Source organism: Pseudophryne corroboree, chromosome 1 (genome assembly GCF_028390025.1).
Source record: "Pseudophryne corroboree isolate aPseCor3 chromosome 1, aPseCor3.hap2, whole genome shotgun sequence".
In the NCBI taxonomy this organism is placed as follows: Eukaryota; Metazoa; Chordata; class Amphibia; order Anura; family Myobatrachidae; genus Pseudophryne; species Pseudophryne corroboree.
In genome coordinates, this window is record NC_086444.1 from 1,011,918,361 (window position 1) to 1,011,937,991 (window position 19,631).

A 19,631-nucleotide genomic window follows, 5' to 3' on the forward strand; every position below is an offset into this window, starting at 1 on the left:
CTACAGTAAGCTACTATAGTAGTATGTATAAAGAAGAAAGAAAAAAAAAAAAACCACGGGTAGGTGGTATACAATTATGGATGGACGAGCGACTGCCGACACAGAGGTAGCTACAGCCGTGGACTACCGTACTGTGTCTGCTGCTAATATAGACTGGATGATAATGAGATGAAATCAATATATATATATAATATCACTAGTACTGCAGCCGGACAGGTATATATATTTATTATGTAATGACTGATGACGGACCTGCTGGACACTGTCAGCTCAGCAGCACCGCAGACTGCTACAGTAAGCTACTATAGTAGTATGTATAAAGAAGAAAGAAAAAAAAAACCACGGGTAGGTGGTATACAATTATGGATGGACGAGCGACTGCCGACACAGAGGTAGCTACAGCCGTGGACTACCGTACTGTGTCTGCTGCTAATATAGACTGGATGATAATGAGATGAAATCAATATATATATATATATAATATCACTAGTACTGCAGCCGGACAGGTATATATATTTATTATGTAATGACTGATGACGGACCTGCTGGACACTGTCAGCTCAGCAGCACCGCAGACTGCTACAGTAAGCTACTATAGTAGTATGTATAAAGAAGAAAGAAAAAAAAAAACCACGGGTAGGTGGTATACAATATTATATATATATTATATACAATTATATATATATATATATTAAACTCACTGGTGGTGATTATTAAACTGGTGGTCAGGTCACTGGTCACACTATCAGCAACTTGCAAGTAGTACTCCTAAGCAGACAATCACAATATATATTATACTGGTGGTCAGTGTGGTCACAATGGCAGTGTGGCACTCTGGCAGCAAAAGTGTGCACTGTACGTTATATGTACTCCTGAGTCCTGCTCTCAGACTCTAACTGCTCCCCACTGTCAGTGTCTCCCCCACAAGTCAGATAATACAGTCACACTATCTATCACTTCAGCAAGTAACTACTAGTACTCCTCCTAATGCTCCCCAAAGTTACTACTGTGTCTCTCTCTACTGTCTCACTCTCTTCTCTATAAACGGAGAGGACGCCAGCCACGTCCTCTCCCTATGAATCTCAATGCACGTGTGAAAATGGCGGCGACGCGCGGCTCCTTATATAGAATCCGAGTCTCGCGATAGAATCCGAGCCTCGCGAGAATCCGACAGCGGGATGATGACGTTCGGGCGCGCTCGGGTTAACCGAGCAAGGCGGGAAGATCCGAGTCGCTCGGCCCCGTGTAAAAAAAACTGAAGTTCGGGCGGGTTCGGATTCCGAGGAACCGAACCCGCTCATCCCTAATGTACAGTGATGCAATCTATTGATTTCAATAGCATACACAATTCCATGCCTATTCTGTACAAACATCTGCAAATTACAAGGTACAGTACTTAAATATAGGCTATTGATATTTGACTGTATTTCAGAGACCAGCAAAGCTATGGCAGAGAATTTCCTATACGGAATATCTTTGAAGAGCAGACGTTCCAGCAATACGATCCTTGAGTTCTGCTTTAGCTTTATCATTCTGCCAATGATCATTCCACAGTGTTTTTGAAATTCTGGCCCAGATTTATCAAGCCTTGCAGAGTGATAAATTTGCACAGTGAAAAAGTACCAACCAATTAGCTCCTGTCATTTTTCAAACACAGCCTCTAACACATACTTGCCTACATCTAGGCTGCTCCCTCCGGGAGGGAGCAGCCAGATCACAAAGCAGGGGGCGTGGAGGAGGCGGAACAGGGGTGTGGTGACGCGAACGCATCATCGTAGCCCCGCCCCACGCTTTACAATGCCTACATTACCGGCATTGTAAAGTGCAGGGCGGGGCTACAATGACGCGATTTAGCATGAATCGCGTCATCACCCCACCCCCTTCTGTCTGACAGGTTGCTGCGTAGCCGAGGGAAGGCAGGGGATGAGGTGAGCGGGGGGTATGCGGTGAGGGGTAAGCGGCATTCCGGGAGACTTGCCCACTTCCCCGGGGGGCCGAGAGTGCCACCCGATTTTCGGGAGCCTCCTAGCTTTTCCGGGAGAGTAGGTAAGTATGCTGTAACATGACAGTAAGGAGCTGATTGGCTGGTACTTTACCACTGCCCAATTTATCACTCTCCAAAGCTTGATATAGCTGGGCCACTGTTTGAAATTCTGCTATGATCTTCAGTTTATACAGTAAGTACAGCTGGGGCAATGAGTGGTTCGAATAGTAGGGATATGATTAGCATAGCAGAATATTGCAAAAGTAATAAATACAGCAGCTGAAATACATACAATAAATCTTGATTTATAGCCATAACCTTCTGGAAAAGATGTGAAAACTTCTATGTGCAAATGTGCAATGAGACAAAGGTAAAAAGGAATAGTATTGAAAATACTGCTCTCTCTACTATTATAGGAAATGGGACAAAGCACAAAATCTTACACATGGCTTTTATAACAAGGATTTAGTATAAACAGTGCTTAGGCTGTTATTGTCTTTCAGTCAGGATGTGACTATAGTAATTTGTAAGGAATTGATCTTTCCTCTGAACTGAGCCTCTCTGGTTTTAAAATATGTAATCTTTACTTGTGCTTTGGAAGTTCCATTTTATTTGGCACAAAGCAATCAAATACAGAACAAATTGTTCCCACTATCAACTCTGTTTGCTCACTGAATGACTATTATTACATAAACCACATACAAAACGATAACACAAGAGATTATTATTCGCTACATTCTGAAGACTATTTGAGTCAATGACACCAGAGTTACACAATTTTCCTCATTACTAAGCAACAAACATGAATCATACTCATAAGTACAGATAAAATACATGGTTCACATGTGTCCCAAAATAATCCCTGTTTTGTTGCTGAAAGGATGAAATGTCAAATTGGGACATGGTCACATTGCCTCTGAAAGTAGGGTATGCCTGTGTCACAAAAGACTATTCAACTGGACCCAGGGCAGTTGGGAGGTACATATCTGATAATGCTCATCTTAAATATTCTGGGTGAACAGGATTAGTTGGAATAGTTACCTATAACGGTTTACTGGTTTTTCCCAACAGTGTTCTATATTCATTGCATACGAGGGAGCACATAACTGAGGTCTAGGACAATAAGGAATAAACTCTTCCTTTTTATATGAATGTGGCTGAACAACAACCAGTGTATTAAGAAAAATCTACAAAAGGGCATTTACTGGCCAATAAATATTCATGGACAAGGAAAATTCTTTTGGCTACCCTTGGCACCCAGTGGATTAGGGGAGACTTGTTAAACTGTGGATAGAGAAAGACTGGAGAGAGATAAAGTACTCACCAATCAGCTCCTGTTATTTTTTAAACATGGGAAAATCTATTGAGCATCACATTTTGAATTGGATAAATCCTGCCACTTACTGCATGCATAGCACCATTTATTAACAACACATGCATGAAGATTTGCAACTACTTACCCAAAGGACAACTCTTCCGATAAGAGCTGTCCTTTGCAACGTGAGGACTTCCAGGTTTATGACCCGGAAGTCCTACTACACATGTGTGGCGGCCGGCCAGTGCATGCATGTGCCACGGGTGGGGGGGGGGGGGGGAGGAATCCTATTGGATCCCTCTTAGGTATTTATGCAAAAATAAGCCCATAGGCTTCTATAGATGGCATTGCCTAGCCGGTATATGCTCCAGAAAGTTTTACATTTAGAAGCTTGATATATATAGGGAGTTTTGACCACATTTTGCCATTAATACATTCTGCTTGCAGCATGTAAAGTGAGAGTTAGAACATGACTGGTTGGTACATTATCTCTCTCCACTTTAGCTCTCTCTAGGCTGAGATAAATCTCCTCCATAAACAGAAAATATACATTTAGTGAGAAAACAAAAAGACAAAAAGTAGAATAAAATATCTATGCAAGATGCCATAATAACGCAAACACCAATGCCATAACAAACAGTGGCATAAAAGCTGAAAGAAAGAAAAAAGCTACAAAATAAAACAATTTCAAGTGAGATCACACTGTCACAAACTATAATGTATATACCACATTATACTCACAGCTATTGATCGTGTGAATCCAATTACCCCATGCTTTGACGCAGAGTACACTGGTTGGTAGGCAGCTGGTGTGAGCCCTTTGATAAAGATAATAAATATAATTTCAATCAATAACATGTTACCAAGATTTGCTTTTCGGTCACAGTGATACAACTGGTTTACTGGCGCAGCCTTATTGCTTTAGATAACCTTGAATTTCTGCAGCCCGCACTACAGTACATCATTTTAACAAAAGACCATAACAAGTAATCTTTAATAAAGTACAGTATATTGAAGGGATATTCACTATAGTTCATTTTGGTTAAATCTTTGTAATTCTGTGCATTGAAAAAATATATTCAACTTTCATTTGCAATTTTGCTGTAATAGTATCTTTAAAATACAGTCTAGCAATGGGTGAATATATTCAACTTTCATTTGCAATTTTGTCATTTTCCAGACTATAACATTTGTGAGGAAGGAAAGCTACTGCGTGCTAAACTTGCACTGAGGGCTTGGTTTAGGAAGTGTTGTTTCCAGCTGATAAGACACATAAGCGACATACTCCAGGTTTGAAAACTGTGGCTTTTCACAGGCTGCATAAAGACTTGTATCAGATTACATTACAATACTATTGAATTAGAGGGAAGTTACTATTTGTTTCAGTAATATAATATACATTTAACAGCGACATATCTGCATTGGGTGTGTTGCGCTGACATTGGTCTATATTAAGCACCACCCATTATTTAGTTATAAATATAGCATTTCTATCATTCTTTTATTCTTTTATTTCTATTTCTATGATTCTTGTTAAGGAATAAATACAAGGTAGTTAATGTGCTTAAACACCATTTTGTCTGTATGTATGAGAATGTCAAACAGAAATAATACATAGGCCAATGTACTCCCTACTATAATACCCCTTTCACACAGAAACTGAAATTACCAGGTGAAGCAGTTCTACTCGGTAATTTCATGTAAAAACACGGGTCCGTGGAATTTACCAGGGTCTGAGACATGGGAATTTCGACCCGGGTTGACCCTTTCACACTAACAAAATAGCCGTGTTGAAATTCTCGACCCGGTAATTTGCTTGTCTGTGTGAAAGGGGGGTCAGGCAGTTTCCGGCAAAACTACCCGGCATTGAAATGCATAGGCACCTATGCAGGTGCCCACACATGTGCAGCAGTCCTGCAGCCGCCGGATCCAACCGCAGCACGCTGCAGTTGAGCCGGATGGCAGGACGGCGGGATTACAATGTGAACACATACTGTACATTTCAATGTATTTGTTCACACAGTGCGGCACAGCCGCACTGTGTTCTATTCAAATCCTGTGTGTCACTGGCCGGATCCTGTTCTGTGGGATTCCGCAGAACAGGATCCGTGTGCACACAAAACCCCCCTCCTGGCCAAGTGGGTGCCATTCAGTGGGACTCGCTTGGCCGCTATGTGTGGCCCCAGCCTAAGAAGTCACAAAGAAATCTGTGTCCGGAAGTATAAAGTTGCATAACAAATGGTCTTACATGGCAACAATTTTCTCACCGTTGTATCAGTTTTTATACAATGTGGAACATATAAAGTAAGAAAAAAACAAACACTATTGTAATACAACCTACATTTTAAATAAGTCCAATCTTCTGTAATCAAATCAAGTAGAAATAGATGTTATGATTTCCTAAAATCAAATACACTGCTTGCTGAAATCTGATGACGCATTTAATCTACATTTTATTTTATAACATTTTTATTGTTTAGATTTTTATAACTTTATAGGTTTTATTATGTATTGAAAATGAATGTCTCACATGACACTGAACAATAACTTACAGTATATAATTACAGTGCGAGCTCCACAAACAGCTGTTCTTATGATGAAGATGACAGCAGGTTTGTAGAATCTTTCATGCTATAAATTCTTCAAATACTTTACTTCAGAAATGTTCTACATTCCATCACTTATGATGCGTGATGGGGTGGCCACAACATTAAATTGGGAAATAAATATCCCAAGACAGTTTTTTTTTATAGACTTGGGTATTTTTATTACTACAATTTATTCCACATTTCAATTTGCATGATTAAAGACGTTTTCCACATTGACAGAACTAATTTATTGGTTTATTATTGGCTGAACATAATGCTTTTTTCTTTCTAGAGTCCTTTAGCGCATTTTTGTCATGTACATTATTTATATTATTATTAGGCAGTTCCTTGGATATAATTGTATACAATACAGACCCATAAAGGTACATTTGTTTCCACTTTCTTCACCGCATACTGCTCAGAAATTATATATATTTATTTTTTTAAGAAACCCTATGGGTCCTGAAAATGTAGTTGGCTTGAAGAAAATATATGTCTGGAGAAATTGTCACCAGCAGAAAACAAGTAACTTATCTGTAGGTGCAAGTTTATCACATACATGAGGCACTGTAAAGAGTTAAATTAAATGTTGAAAAAAAGGCAAGAAAAAAAAGGTTCTATAAACTTTCTAACTTTCAACCCATATTGAGGATGTTTGTACTGAACTGGCTTTTATACTGTAAACTTGTGTCTTAAACAGTTATCTACTACCCTGATTTAATAGTTTTGTAATCTAATTTTATTCTCCATTTATCTAGGGAAATGCTGTTTTGTACAGTAAAACAGCTTTGTATATAGTAGCATCTAGTGAACGTTTGGTGCCTGAGGCATTATGGAAGCTTTCAAGAGGAGCAAGATGACCTGTGATGGTATATTAGCAACACATAGCAGGGGTGCTCAACACGTGGCACTACAGCTGTTGTGGAACTACACGTCACAGCATGCCCTGCCAGTTTTAGCTTCCTTAACAGCAAAACTGTGGCAATGTATGCTGGGATATATAGTTCCACAACAGCTGGAGGGACACTTGTTGAGCACACATGACATAAACTATTCCTAAGGGTATTTATTTGATGACCATTTCAAACTAACTCAAGTTTAGGCAGGAAAGAGCAACTCAATTTGGATGAAAGAAGTTCATATTTACTGTATATTCAACAGTAGTTTTATGGTACCTGATGCCTGGTGAGTCAGAACAGAGGAGGCAAGCATAAAGTCAGTACAGTAAGTGTGTGTACAATAGCACGCTGATAGGAGATGCCACCAAATGAGACTTGGATACTTCCCAAAATAAGTTTCTTAGCAGAGATATGTTTTGCCTGTACTGGAGAGCTGGTGTAAAGATACAGGATGATTGTGACACATTCAGCTCCAGTGGTGTCAAAAGCCAGGTGCAGGGGATGTGACCTGCACCCAGGTGTCACACATGGAAGGGGTGACACCAAAGTGCCAGCTCTTCTGCAGTGGCAGGAGCCGAGTGCTGCAGTGTGATATTCTTCAGCATTCAGTTCCTATCACAGACTCTAGTCTCTGGGGGTAGCCAGCATCTCCCGGGACACGCCCTGAAATTGGTCACAACCCGTCTGCATTTTTGCAGACACTGAGCACAGAAGTTGTCTTATACACCCAAAAAACTCCCATGACATTGCCATGAAATAAATCAGTTCCATGTGTTAGCCTGATCGTTGCCCAGTTACCACCCAGAAATATGCATTTCCTGGAAGGAGTCAATGTCCAGATTACTCTGTTGCAATTCAGTCATCAATATCGTTGTGTGGTGCATATACCGTTTGCATAAACAGTATCTACAAGATCCATAGGCATTTCCAATTCTATCTGACTCAGGATCAGGCCTTTAGGGTTCTTGTTATAGAATGCAATATACCAGTGCTCCTCTGCAGTGTCTTGGCTGCTGTAAATTATGTGCAATACTGGCTGAGTAACTAAAATATTAACCTTAATATTTTTATTTTTGTGTTAAAGGAGATTAACATTAATTCTGTATAGTAGCATTAATTTAATAATACAGATCTGTGTGCGTTGCATTGTAGCACTATGGGTGACCCCAATCTTGACATACCCACTGTGTCATCCCCATTTGTATACAGAAATAGCTGCCAATGGCCAATTGAATACCTCCCTATCACCCAGAGTGCAGCAGGCAGCAAGTCACGTGACAGACCTTTGTTCTGCATATATGGCTGTTGTGAACACTCCTCAGTAACAGCTTCTGTATGATTACTACTTGACAAATGTGCACTAATGTTATTATTTGTTATCAATATATATTACGCTGCATGAATTACATTTGTCAATCAACTGGACTTGTTATTTACAGTACAGTATTTTAAATACAAAAGTTTCCATGACAGGCTTATTTCTTCAAGTCTTTGTTTCATTCCCAAAACAAATATATGTACACCGCTTCTGAAAATCACGTGTTAGCCACAAGATGGGGGTCATCACATAACTCAGAAACAAATAAACAGTGCAAGTTCTTTTGCTCTGACTTCATGGACAGCTAAACTGAACAAATACACTGTATAATATATATCTTCATATCAAGTTATAAGACAGAAAACAGACAGCAACTGCCCTGAGCCTTCAACTACGAAGGACCTCTTATCTTGGATTTGACCTGGCTTGTGTGAGCTAATAAGCACATTTTGTACAATAGCTGTCCTCATTCTTATTTTACCCCAAATTCTAATAACCTGGTAAAAACCTGACATGGGTAGCTGCTGTTTGCTTCACCAACCTGCTTGTGACTCAACAACTATCCGTCCAGAGACCAGACCTCCTGCTACCCTGTCTCAAATGTGAATATGTCTACAGAACTTGGTCCCTATGAAACCAGGTATGAGGGCTTAACAAACCAGTATAAAAGATGGTTACATTAATAATTAATATTATCGTTGTCGTTTTTTTACAGAACATATTTATAAAAATGATTCATTTTAGTCCCTGAAGAGAGTTCGTATCAGGTTAACACTATTACAGTTTTCAATACTGTCCTTTAAGCATCGTTAATAAAAAAATATAACAGATATAAAATTATATAAAAATAAAATATCTAATAAATAAATACAAAATTGAAATAATATAATACATAATTCCATTAGTTAAATTAAAAGGTAGATGAAGTTGAATGTGGACAAGGCCATCGTTTCATAGACTATGGGTGCCTTCCTTATAACTTCAGACCATGTAGAATGCAACAGGTGTATTTTATTATAATATGCTGTATAAGATCACAATGTCCACCTACAGTATTTTGTGTCTTGTATAAACGTCCCTATACATCATATTTATATGCTGGTAAACTGGTGTCACTTTAATAAATGTTCTGTCACATGGATATAAATGTAAACAGATTTCATCACCATGACTGGGTTAACATCAGTCAACTATATAATTTACTTTTGCTGGCTCTAACTGGAGCTGATAAAATCACCCAATCAAGTTATTAGGATGGCTGGTAAACTCATTGCCATGTTATTTGGCTTAGAGTGACCTTTGAAATATGTACAACAGAGTAATCCAAGAACATCCAGCATGACAGTTGGAATTGTTCCAAAGCTGTAAACAATATATTAGCGCATTACACTACAAGTGCAGCTCCTAGTTGAAAGTTGAACTGAGGATAGGTGTGGAATCATTATATGGAGTAAAGCAGTAATTCAATGTAGAATCCTGTTTTCAAAATCATTCTAAAAGCAGTAGTACTGTGCACATATTGCTTCCAATCAATCAACTGTATAACATAAAACAAGATACACCGGTACAAGCATATCCTATGTAATTTTGTGATATTCATTTTTGTGAATTTAGTAGCAGGCTCATATTTGAATAGTTATTTTTTTTATTATTATTATTATTATTATTATTATTTATTTATTTTAAACAGGTTAGAGCTATCAGAGATATTTCCTGCTTTGCGAGTAACATAGCCTTAGCGGCTATTTAACAAGCTCTGGAAACCAGAGCTTTTCAGAAGTTGTCTGCAGTGGATAATTCCATCTTCAGATGCTGTTAGTCTGCTGTTCCCTGTGGAGGAAGCCCGGCCAGAGTTGGGTCTTGTGAGCCGGCCAGAGTTGGATCTTGTGATCTCAGTTACTGTACATTGGCTGGAGTGACTGCGATGGTCATGACAAGTGTTTCACACAGCACAGCACATCTGAACCCAGAAGTAAAGTGATAGCTTAAGTTATGAGTTTACTTCTTGCTGATTGCAGAGACATGGGCTCCAACAAGACTTTGTAATGGTAAATGCCCCTGATATGCAACGATAAATAATGCTAATTTTAGTAGGATTGTCAGATTTTTATTAGAAATTGACCCCTTAGGGGCATATTCAATTAAGCATGGTCATTTTTTCCCCATGGCACATATAATTTTTGGCAGCCTCTGGGTTTTTGATATTCAATTAGATGTATGAAATTTGGCATTAAAGCAGCTATTTTTTCTTGCAGCTTTAGAACAGGAACAAGTTTAGGAAAAATCATTATTTTAAAGTAAAAATATCAGGTCTTAGTTCATAACCCCTGGGACCCCCAATGAATAGTCAGACAATCAGAATTTTTCATTAAGCTTAATTGGGCCAATAATTACATTTAATTATTAGGGTGAGATTCTGCAAAGTGCAGATTAATGGGTTAAAAGATGACAAGTACTCGGGGTTGTTATATGGATGAAAAAGGTGTTTTAAACATTGCAGACAGAGTTACAGGTGGGTTTTTTTATTATTATAAGGTGCCTAAAATTACTCCAAAATCAACTTTTTCTGGCAGGTTTTTATGCACCCCCCTAAGTAAGGTATTTATTTAAACAGAAAAAATTGTTTCTGTAATTTTTTTTATGCACAAATCAGCCATTTAAAAAAATGTATTGCTCAAAATATTTATCTTTGGGATGTTATTTCTCTTGCTACCTAATGTTTATTTGTAGTCTTTTGATACAGGTTGATCTGCTCATTTTTATTTTTTCATGAAATTTCCCGTGCTTTTTTGCCGGAAAAATGATTATGCTCGATTTTATCAATTGGATAGCATGAGTAACAGGAGTGTGCATACCTGTGGTTAATGAAAAATGGCATTATAGCAGTGTTACGTTTTGCAGCCAAAACCTTGCATTCAATTGGATATTCCCCTTAGTTTTATATCAAATGAACTGCATGTTTAGTACGTTGTGTAACATATGACTTTTCACTTAGATATTGGGTGTAACTACTCTCTGGAGAGAAAGTGACCAAGCTGAATTTGCAGATATTCCAGTGAGTGGCTGACCACACATGTGTAAGCGGACATATGGTTTATAGTGATGTACTGTACAGCTAACACCTTATCAGATCAGTAGAGACATGCCCTATAATAGTAATTGAACACTCGTGGACAATGAAATGTTATGTTGTATTTTGTTGAAAAATTTTACTAATAGGTTATGCGTCCTGCAAGGTGGCTGACGTGTTCTTTTGTAATAGTACAAGAGCTGGAATGAGTTCCTGTTTTAATTACAGAAGAGATAAGCAAACAGCTTTATTTACTTATTGTAATTTTATATTATACTCCTTGTGGATATCTGTCCCTCTCTCAGAAATAATAATTTGCAAACAATGGATTACGTTTGTTCTCAAATCAATATGATGAAGGTGGCAAAGAAGGCAGAGATGTGTCTAGAACTGTCCTGAATGGTCAGTAATGTACTATGTAATTTTGTTGTATGTTCTATCCACAGACTAGGGACACAAGGCACATGCCCTTGTGAGGAAGGGGCATAATCCCAGAGAAAGCCCATGCTATGGTGCCCATTCCTACATTACATATATATAATGGGGCCCCTTCCTACATTATATATATATATATATATATATATATATATCTCACTCCAAAAACGGACCAATTAAAGGCACTCAGGAGACGAAACAATATAAAACAAAGCTGGTATTAATGACCAGCTTTGTTTATACTGTTTCGCCTCCTGAGTGCCTTTAATTGATCCATTTTTGGAGTGCTGCATTACCTTGGACTAGGGCACCGGGGCCGGTTGTATATTACCACAGAGTGCCGGCCGATTTGGGAATATATATATATATATATATATATATATAAAATAGCATATATATATATATATGTGTGTGCAAAAGTTTAAGGCAGGTGTGGAAAAAATTATGCAAAGTACGAATGGGGTAAGACTTTGCGCCCCTGCTCTGGGTCTAGTCAACCACCTGGCACTAGTTTCTGAACGCCCTGCTGACCTTCCATAGGATCAGAGCAACTCTTAACTCCTACGAGTAGGAACTACATAAAGTCTCACAAATTCCTGGGCAACACTATTCCAGTTACCAGAGACTCTGACACAGGTCAGAGATATCCCAACACCAACTCCTGACACTATGGATGTAGGCTTGCTCAAATCCTTCTGTCACTTCATGTAATCCCAGGCAGCCTCAATGATATTGAGATCAGGGCTCTGTGGGGGGCTACTTCCAGGACTAGGGGACATATCATCACTTCTAAGGAATCCTGGAAGTAATGATATGGCCTCCACAGAGCCCTGACTCCAACATCATTGAATCTGTCTGGGATTACATGAAGAGACAGAAGGATTTGAGCAAGCCTACATCCACAAAAGATCTGTGGTTAGTTCTCCAAGATGTTTGGAATAACCTCCCCTGTCGAGTTCCTTCAAAAATTGTGTGCAAGTGCACCTAAAAGAATTTATGCTGTTTTGAAGACAAAGTGTGGTCACACCAAGTATTGATTTCATTTTGAGTTCTCTTCTGTACGTTGATTTTTGTTAAGTGCTAAAATTAAACTATTAACACTTTTATTTTTGAAAGCATTCTTACATTGCAACATTTTTCCCACATGTACCTAAAACTAAGAGAATGGATTTGGACACAAATCCTCTTTATACCACATTTATGCACTTAACTTGAGAGCTCTTTGTTATTCAGTTACAATACCCTTTAATAAATAACGTATTTCAATATAATGCCATACCCAAGATTCAAACCCATAACCTGTTTTATTCCAGTTAAACACCCTAACTGAGCTTTTTGATCTTGCATAAAAACTATGAGATTTCTAACTATATGAAGCTACTTGTTCTTTGCAAAAAAATAACCAGCATTGCAACTGAGTCGATCTATGTAGTGTGCAGCCACACACACAATCCCTTGCATCCACACACTATATAGATTTGCTCTGCTGCAATGGTGATCATTTTTTCACGAAGTACAAAGGTGAGATACAAATAGTTAGAATTCTCTAGCTTTCTATGCAGGGTCAAGTAGAGTATATGAATAGAGTATATGACTGCAATGCCACATGCGATGAGTTTCAATCGCGGGTATATCAGCATTTAGAAATGTAATAAAGGACAGTCTGCAAAGTCTAACAAAGAGCTCTCAAATGAAGTTTATGAATGTTATTATTATTATTATCCTTTATTTATATGGCGCCACAAGGGTTCCGCAGCGCCCAATTACAGAGTACATAAACAAATAATCACGTAGAAAAACAGCAATTTACAGTAGACAATATAGGACAAGTACAGGGTAAATAAACATATCTACATCAGCAGATGACACTGGAATAAGTATCAGGTGGCAGAAGACTGCTGGATTTGGTGCAGTTGAATATTATTAAAGTAAGAAACGGATAAGCACATGAGGGAAGAGAGCCCTGCTCGTGAGAGCTTACATTCTAAAGGGGAGGGTAGACAGACAGGGGTGGGACAGATGGGGTACATAGAGAGCGTGGAACAGAGGTTTAGGATGACATTTGGCTGGGTTTGGTGAAGAAGTGGGTCTTGAGAGCCCGTTTGAAGTTTTGTAGAGAGGTGGAGAGTCTGAGGGGGAGAGGTAGGGAATTCCAGAGAAGTGGTGCAGCACGTGAAAAATCTTGGAGGTAGGAGTGGGAGGAAGTAATCCGTAGGCAGGAGAGTCGACTTGCATTAGCAGAGCGAAGAGGACGAGTGGGAGTGTAAAGGGAGATAAGGTCAGAGATGTAGATGGGAGAGGAGTGGGTGAGGGCTTTGTAAGCAAGTGTGAGAAGCTTGAAATGGATTCTGAAAGGGAAGGGGAGCCAGTGAAGGTCTAGTAAGAGAGGAGAGGTGGACGTAGAGCATTTGGTGAGGAAGATGAGCCGGGCAGCAGCATTGAGTATAGATTGGAGTGGAGAGAGGTATTTGTCAGGAATGCCAGTTAGGAGGAGATTACAGTAGTCCAGTCTGGAGATGACCAGTGAGTGCATAAGAGTCTTAGTAGCATCCTGGGTCAGAAAGGGTCTGATCCTGGAAATATTTTTTAGATGAAAACGGCAGGTTTGTGAGAGGTGCTGAATGTGTGGTTTGAAGGAGAGGGAGGAGTCAAGGATTACTCCAAGACAGCGCACTTGGGGGCTAGAGGAGATAGTAGTGCCATCAATAGATAATGAGATTGTAGGAGGTGAGGTTATGCGGGAGGGAGGGAAGATGATCAGCTCGGTCTTAGACATGTTAAGTTTAAGAAAGCGCTGGGACATCCAGGAAGAGGTAGCAGAGAGACAGTCGGAGATACGAGTGAGGAGAGCAGGGGAGAGGTCTGGAGAGGAAAGATAGATTTGAGTGTCATCAGCATAGAGATGATATTGGAAACCAAAAGAAGTAATGAGCTTACCTAGTGAGGACGTGTAGAGAGAGAAGAGTAGAGGACCAAGGACAGAACCTTGACGTACCCCTACAGTTAGTGGAAGTGAGGGGGAGGTAGAGTCATAAGAGGAGACAGAGAATGAACGGTCAGAAAGGTAGGAGGACAGCCGAGAAAGGGCAGTGTCACGCAGACCAATGGAGTGAAGGATTTGCAGTAGGAGAGGATGGTCCACAGTGTCAAAAGCAGCAGAGAGATCCAGTAGAATAAGTAGAGAGTAGTGTCCCTTAGATTTAGCAGCATGGAGGTCATTGCATACTTTTGTAAGGGCAGTTCAGTGGAGTGGAGAGGACGGAAGCCAGACTGGAATGTGTCAAGCAGTGAGTGTGAGGAAAGAAAGGAAGTAAGGCGGTTGTAGACAATACGCTCAAGGAGTTTGGAGGCAAAAGGGAGGACAGAGATGGGTCGGTAGTTAGAGAGAGTGTTTGGATCAAGGGTAGGTTTTTTAAGAATAGGAGAGATGAGGGCATGCTTGAAGGCAGAGGGGACAGTGCCTGATGAGAGGGAGAGATTGAGAAGGTGGGAAAGATGGGAACAAGCAGAAGGAGAGAGGTAGCGGAGGAGGCGGGAGGGGATAGGGTCAAGTGGGGAGGTGGTGAGAGGACAGGAACGAATGAGGGCCATGGCTTCCTCTCCAGATGCATGGGAGAAAGATCTCAGAGATGGTGCGAGGGATGGGGAGGGTTGGTAAGGGATGGGAGAAGGCTGGTTACTAATGGTCTGGTGTGATGTGATGTCCTGACGTATGGAGTCAATTTTGGATGTGAAGTAAGTGGCAAAGTCAAGAGCAGAGAGTGAGGAAGGGAGACGAGGTGGAGGTGGGCAGAGGAGTGAGTTGAGAGTGGTGAAGAGGCGCCGGGGGTTGGAAGACTGGGAGGAGATGAGGTTCTTGAAGTATGACTGTTTGGCAAGAGAAAGGGCAGCACTGAAGGATGAGAGCATAAGTTTGAAATGGAGAAAGTCTGCCTTAGAGCGTGATTTCCTCCAGTGTCGCTCAGCAGTACGTGAGCATTTTTGCAGATATCTGGTGCATTTGGTGTGCCAGGGTTGAGGTGTTAATTTACGAGGGTGAATAGTGGTTGGTTGTATAGGTATTAGCGATGAAGGGGATGGGGAAGGAGACAGGGGCAGTCAGGAGATGTCGGGCCTCAAAAGTGAAGGGAAGCTACAAGTGAAAATAATTAAAACAGATGGTTAACAAGCGCCACCAACAGTGCCCTCTACCCTGCAGCGATGTGTGCGGTGGCACACTACGCACCAGCTTAGTTACAGCCCTGGTTTTAATATATAAAGACCTGTAGTTCCAGCACCTCTCCAACCTTTTCATTTGGACGGTGTTGTTGTATGGTGGGTATCGAGAAAGTGAAAAGGTGTATATAGTGTAGACTGTGTAATGTAAATTTTGCCCTGGGCAACACTGCACCAATACCAACTATTCCAATTTTAGTCCTATTCACTTCTCTACATTTTATTTTCCTTTTTTCTTTCTATTTCTTAGTATATGTTTAGTTTATTACTGTGTTGCATATATTGTGGGCAGCACCCCCTCCCCCCCCCCCCCAGTTTACTTTTCCTAACACTACTGCCCATGGCCTAAACTGAGATGACAAAATCACGAGGCAAGGGGAGGGGGGGGGGGGGGGTGGACCAGTGAATCACCTGCTGGGATGTAAATGCAGGACTAGGATGTAACAGGCTTGGGTGGTGACTCATACTGCCATGATGATATGCCTGTATTTATATGGAGGCCAGTGGCTATTGGGGGTCATGCCGACCCACTCGCACGCTGCACTTCTTCGCAGCCGTGCGATCGGGTCGGAACTGCGCATGCGCGGTGGCCACATTGCGCAGGCATGTCGTTGCCCGGCGATGGCGGCGATGCCACGTACGAAGAAAGCGGTTGCAGCGGCGACCGCAAGAAGATTCACAGGAGGAAGGCGTTCCGGGGCGTCAACTGACCGTTTTCCGGGAGTGGTTCGGCAAACGCAGGTGTGTCCAGGCGTTTGGAGGGCAGATGTCTGACGTCAATTCCGGGACCCGCATCGCTGAAATCATCGCACCAACTTTTTTAGCATAGCAGGGCTGCACAAGCGATTGCAGCCTTGCTATGCTAAAATACACTCCCCCATAGGCGGCATCTACTTGATCGCACGAGCAACAAAAAGTTGCTACGTGTGATCAACTTGGAATGACCCCCATAGTCCCATCCACCCCACTGTTAACCAGGCCATGTTTCCAGGAGCTCTACAGGTCCGGACTAGCTCTGGCATGCTTACACTGTCTATGATGGTGCTTTTCTCCTAGGGTAGGGATCCATATTCATTTTGCAGTACCAAGGGAACAGACGAATGCTAGTAGACATGGCAAGGGTACCCCACGCTGCCATGTTTCCCTGCTATGGTATCCCCAAACCAGCTGGTCATAGCCTAGTGCTGATAAGGGCTTTTTGAGGGTGGGGGTTTGTCCTAATTATTTTACCTCTAACAGCCTAGGCTATGAGGCTGTTAGAAGCTATAAAACATATGAGGATGATAGAGGCTATAAAAAAAAAATCAAAATGATGATGATGACTTGATGGTAGATACTGTATTATACATTTCATAGACACACATTTACATGTATATGCTGATTCACATGGATCTTAAGATGAGTACATCACCACATATGTGCATAGATATGCAATTTTTATACAAAACGTTTTTAAGGCTAAACTATTTCGAACTCAGCATCTGGGCCACTGCTTGCAATATTTACAAACAAGTCAGAGAAGAATAGGCAATTGTAAGTAATGGGTAACTATCAAGTGTGAGTGAAAGTTTAATAAATGCTGTGTTTCTAAGAATGTGTAATTATTTACACAACCATGTAAAACGATAATTTTAGTCACTATTAAAGGTAGACACACAGCAGATGAATAGATCCTTGCCTATTTTCATTGTAATGCTTTTCAACATAATCATAAACAAAATTGGCACCCGAGGGACACATTATAAATCTCTTTGATAAAATGTTAAAAGCTAGACGATGGATGCATTTGACTGAGGCATTATATTATTTTTATGTTCTGTTTCATTCAGTTAGAACTAACATCAGTTTCACAGTCTGAAAACACTTCAGATATGTGCAATAATTATAATGAAGTTCATATTTAGAAGCAGTTCTACTTTATATGAGCCTGAAAGGGAGCTCTACAGTGTTCTGTATACTGAAAGCAAGGCGGCATACAAAAAAGCAGAAGCCTATAATGAATTATGGCATAAAGCAGCTACCTAACGCATCCTCGTTAGTGAAATAAATGTATATTTATTGAATACAAATTCTAGATCTCTGAAATAAACAAACAATGAAACATTTGCAATCTGATATTTTAGTGCTAACTTGTTCATATCTGACAAGGAGGCATTTTCCTAGATTTGGATGATGACATGGCCAGAAACTGTGGAGCTCATTGGGCAGAATAATCAATACCCTCTCATTATATTATGAATAAGATGAAAAGGAGAATGGAGTGTAGAATGGGATCATTGGATGCTTTGGGAACACTGACAGATCCAGTCATTTTTATTTTCTCTTGTTAAACCCTAACTGAAACCAGATGTTTTTAGTTTTCAGTTGGTGTTATACTTTAAAGACAGCCTGTCTGCTTCATTCCACTAAACATTTAAGGCTGGGGAATCAGGACAAGTGATGAAGCGGAGGCATGTGCACAAATAAAGGAAGTATGGCCTTGTATCATACCTCAACAACTACACTCCAGGCCAGGATAAAGCTGTACAGATTGGGAAAAAAAGATAGAGCCCTCAAATTGGGACTGTCCAAATTAAAGTGGGACAGTTGGGGCATATGCAGATTTTTTTTTTTTACTATTCCCTTTACCTGCAAATCAACATAAATAAACACATGCTCTGTGAAAACACCCTGACTATGCTTCAGAGATAGGTCATATAGTATGATATGGCTTCCGCCACACGTCACTGCTCATCTGCCTTCATGGCACTAAAAAAGCGTAATGTAAATTCGGATTTTCTCCCATCACTAGTTAAGAAAAGTAATATCTTACCTGCCAACGATGCTATGTTGATTATGACACCTCCATGACCTCCATTCTTTTTGCTCATGAGTTCTAAGCCAATATAGGTTCCTCTAATGACAGAAATCTGAAACAGAAAGCATTACATCTATCACATATACAACAGATTAGTTTTCAGCTCTAATACCCTCTATGTTTCAGGAAACAACATCCACAGATTGAATAAAAAGCACAGCTTGTTGGTTGAAAACCTTTGTGGTGAACAACTGAACCTCCAATTATTATTGCTCATGACCAGAATAATAAGCAAACATGTAATGGAATAAATCATTTTGGAATGTGGCGCTGTAGAGTAAAAAAAATAATAATATTGTCTCTTCTTTGTTATATAGTATTTTCCTACAGATTTTAGCTACTTACTCAATTTCTGTTTGTTAGTACACAGTTTTTATTTATGCCGTCTGTCGGGATCCCGGTGGCCGGGATGCCGGCGCCAGAATCCCGCTAGCCGGCAATGCCGTCAGCCAGAATACCGGCGCACAAGGGCTATTTCCACTTGTAGGTGCCCATGACACCCATAGGGGGATATTCAATTATCCACACCGACTGTCGGGTGTAAAAGTATCGCCAGGGGGGGGCAATTAAATTAGCCCAGATAAGCTGGCACGTGCTGCGGCTTTACAGGGATTTGTTTCACCTGCCTCCGGCAGGCAAAGCAAAATTCCCAAAAAACAGACCCATTTTCTACCGAAAACACACAGGTTTCACTGAACCTGCATGTTTTCGGGTGAAAGGATGTTTTTTCGGGTGAAAAAACATTGACAAAACATCAGGAGATTTCACCCGAAGCTTCAACGGCTGTAATTGAATATCCCGCTCGCCCCCTTGCGTGCATTCTGCCGGGTGGGATGCCGCTGTCGGGATACTGACAGTCGGCATCTCACCCGGCGGGATTTCGTATGTAAACCTTTTTTAAATACTGAGTTTATTCGCAACTGAAAAGTGCTGCAGGGTATACTGGTGCT

The 19,631-nt window shown here is 40.5% G+C and overlaps 1 protein-coding gene across 1 annotated transcript in view; it reads right to left on the reverse strand.

The window, feature by feature from the left end:
• HPGD (15-hydroxyprostaglandin dehydrogenase) overlaps positions 1-19,631 on the reverse strand; it is a 74,353-nt gene that overhangs the window by 17,653 nt on the left and 37,069 nt on the right. Inside the window, exons 4-5 of the mRNA XM_063920650.1 lie at positions 18,637-18,733; positions 4,041-4,117 (exon numbers count right to left, since the gene is read on the reverse strand). Of these exons, the coding sequence (XP_063776720.1) occupies positions 4,041-4,117; positions 18,637-18,733 (174 nt within the window). The remainder of the gene's footprint in view (positions 1-4,040; positions 4,118-18,636; positions 18,734-19,631) is intronic.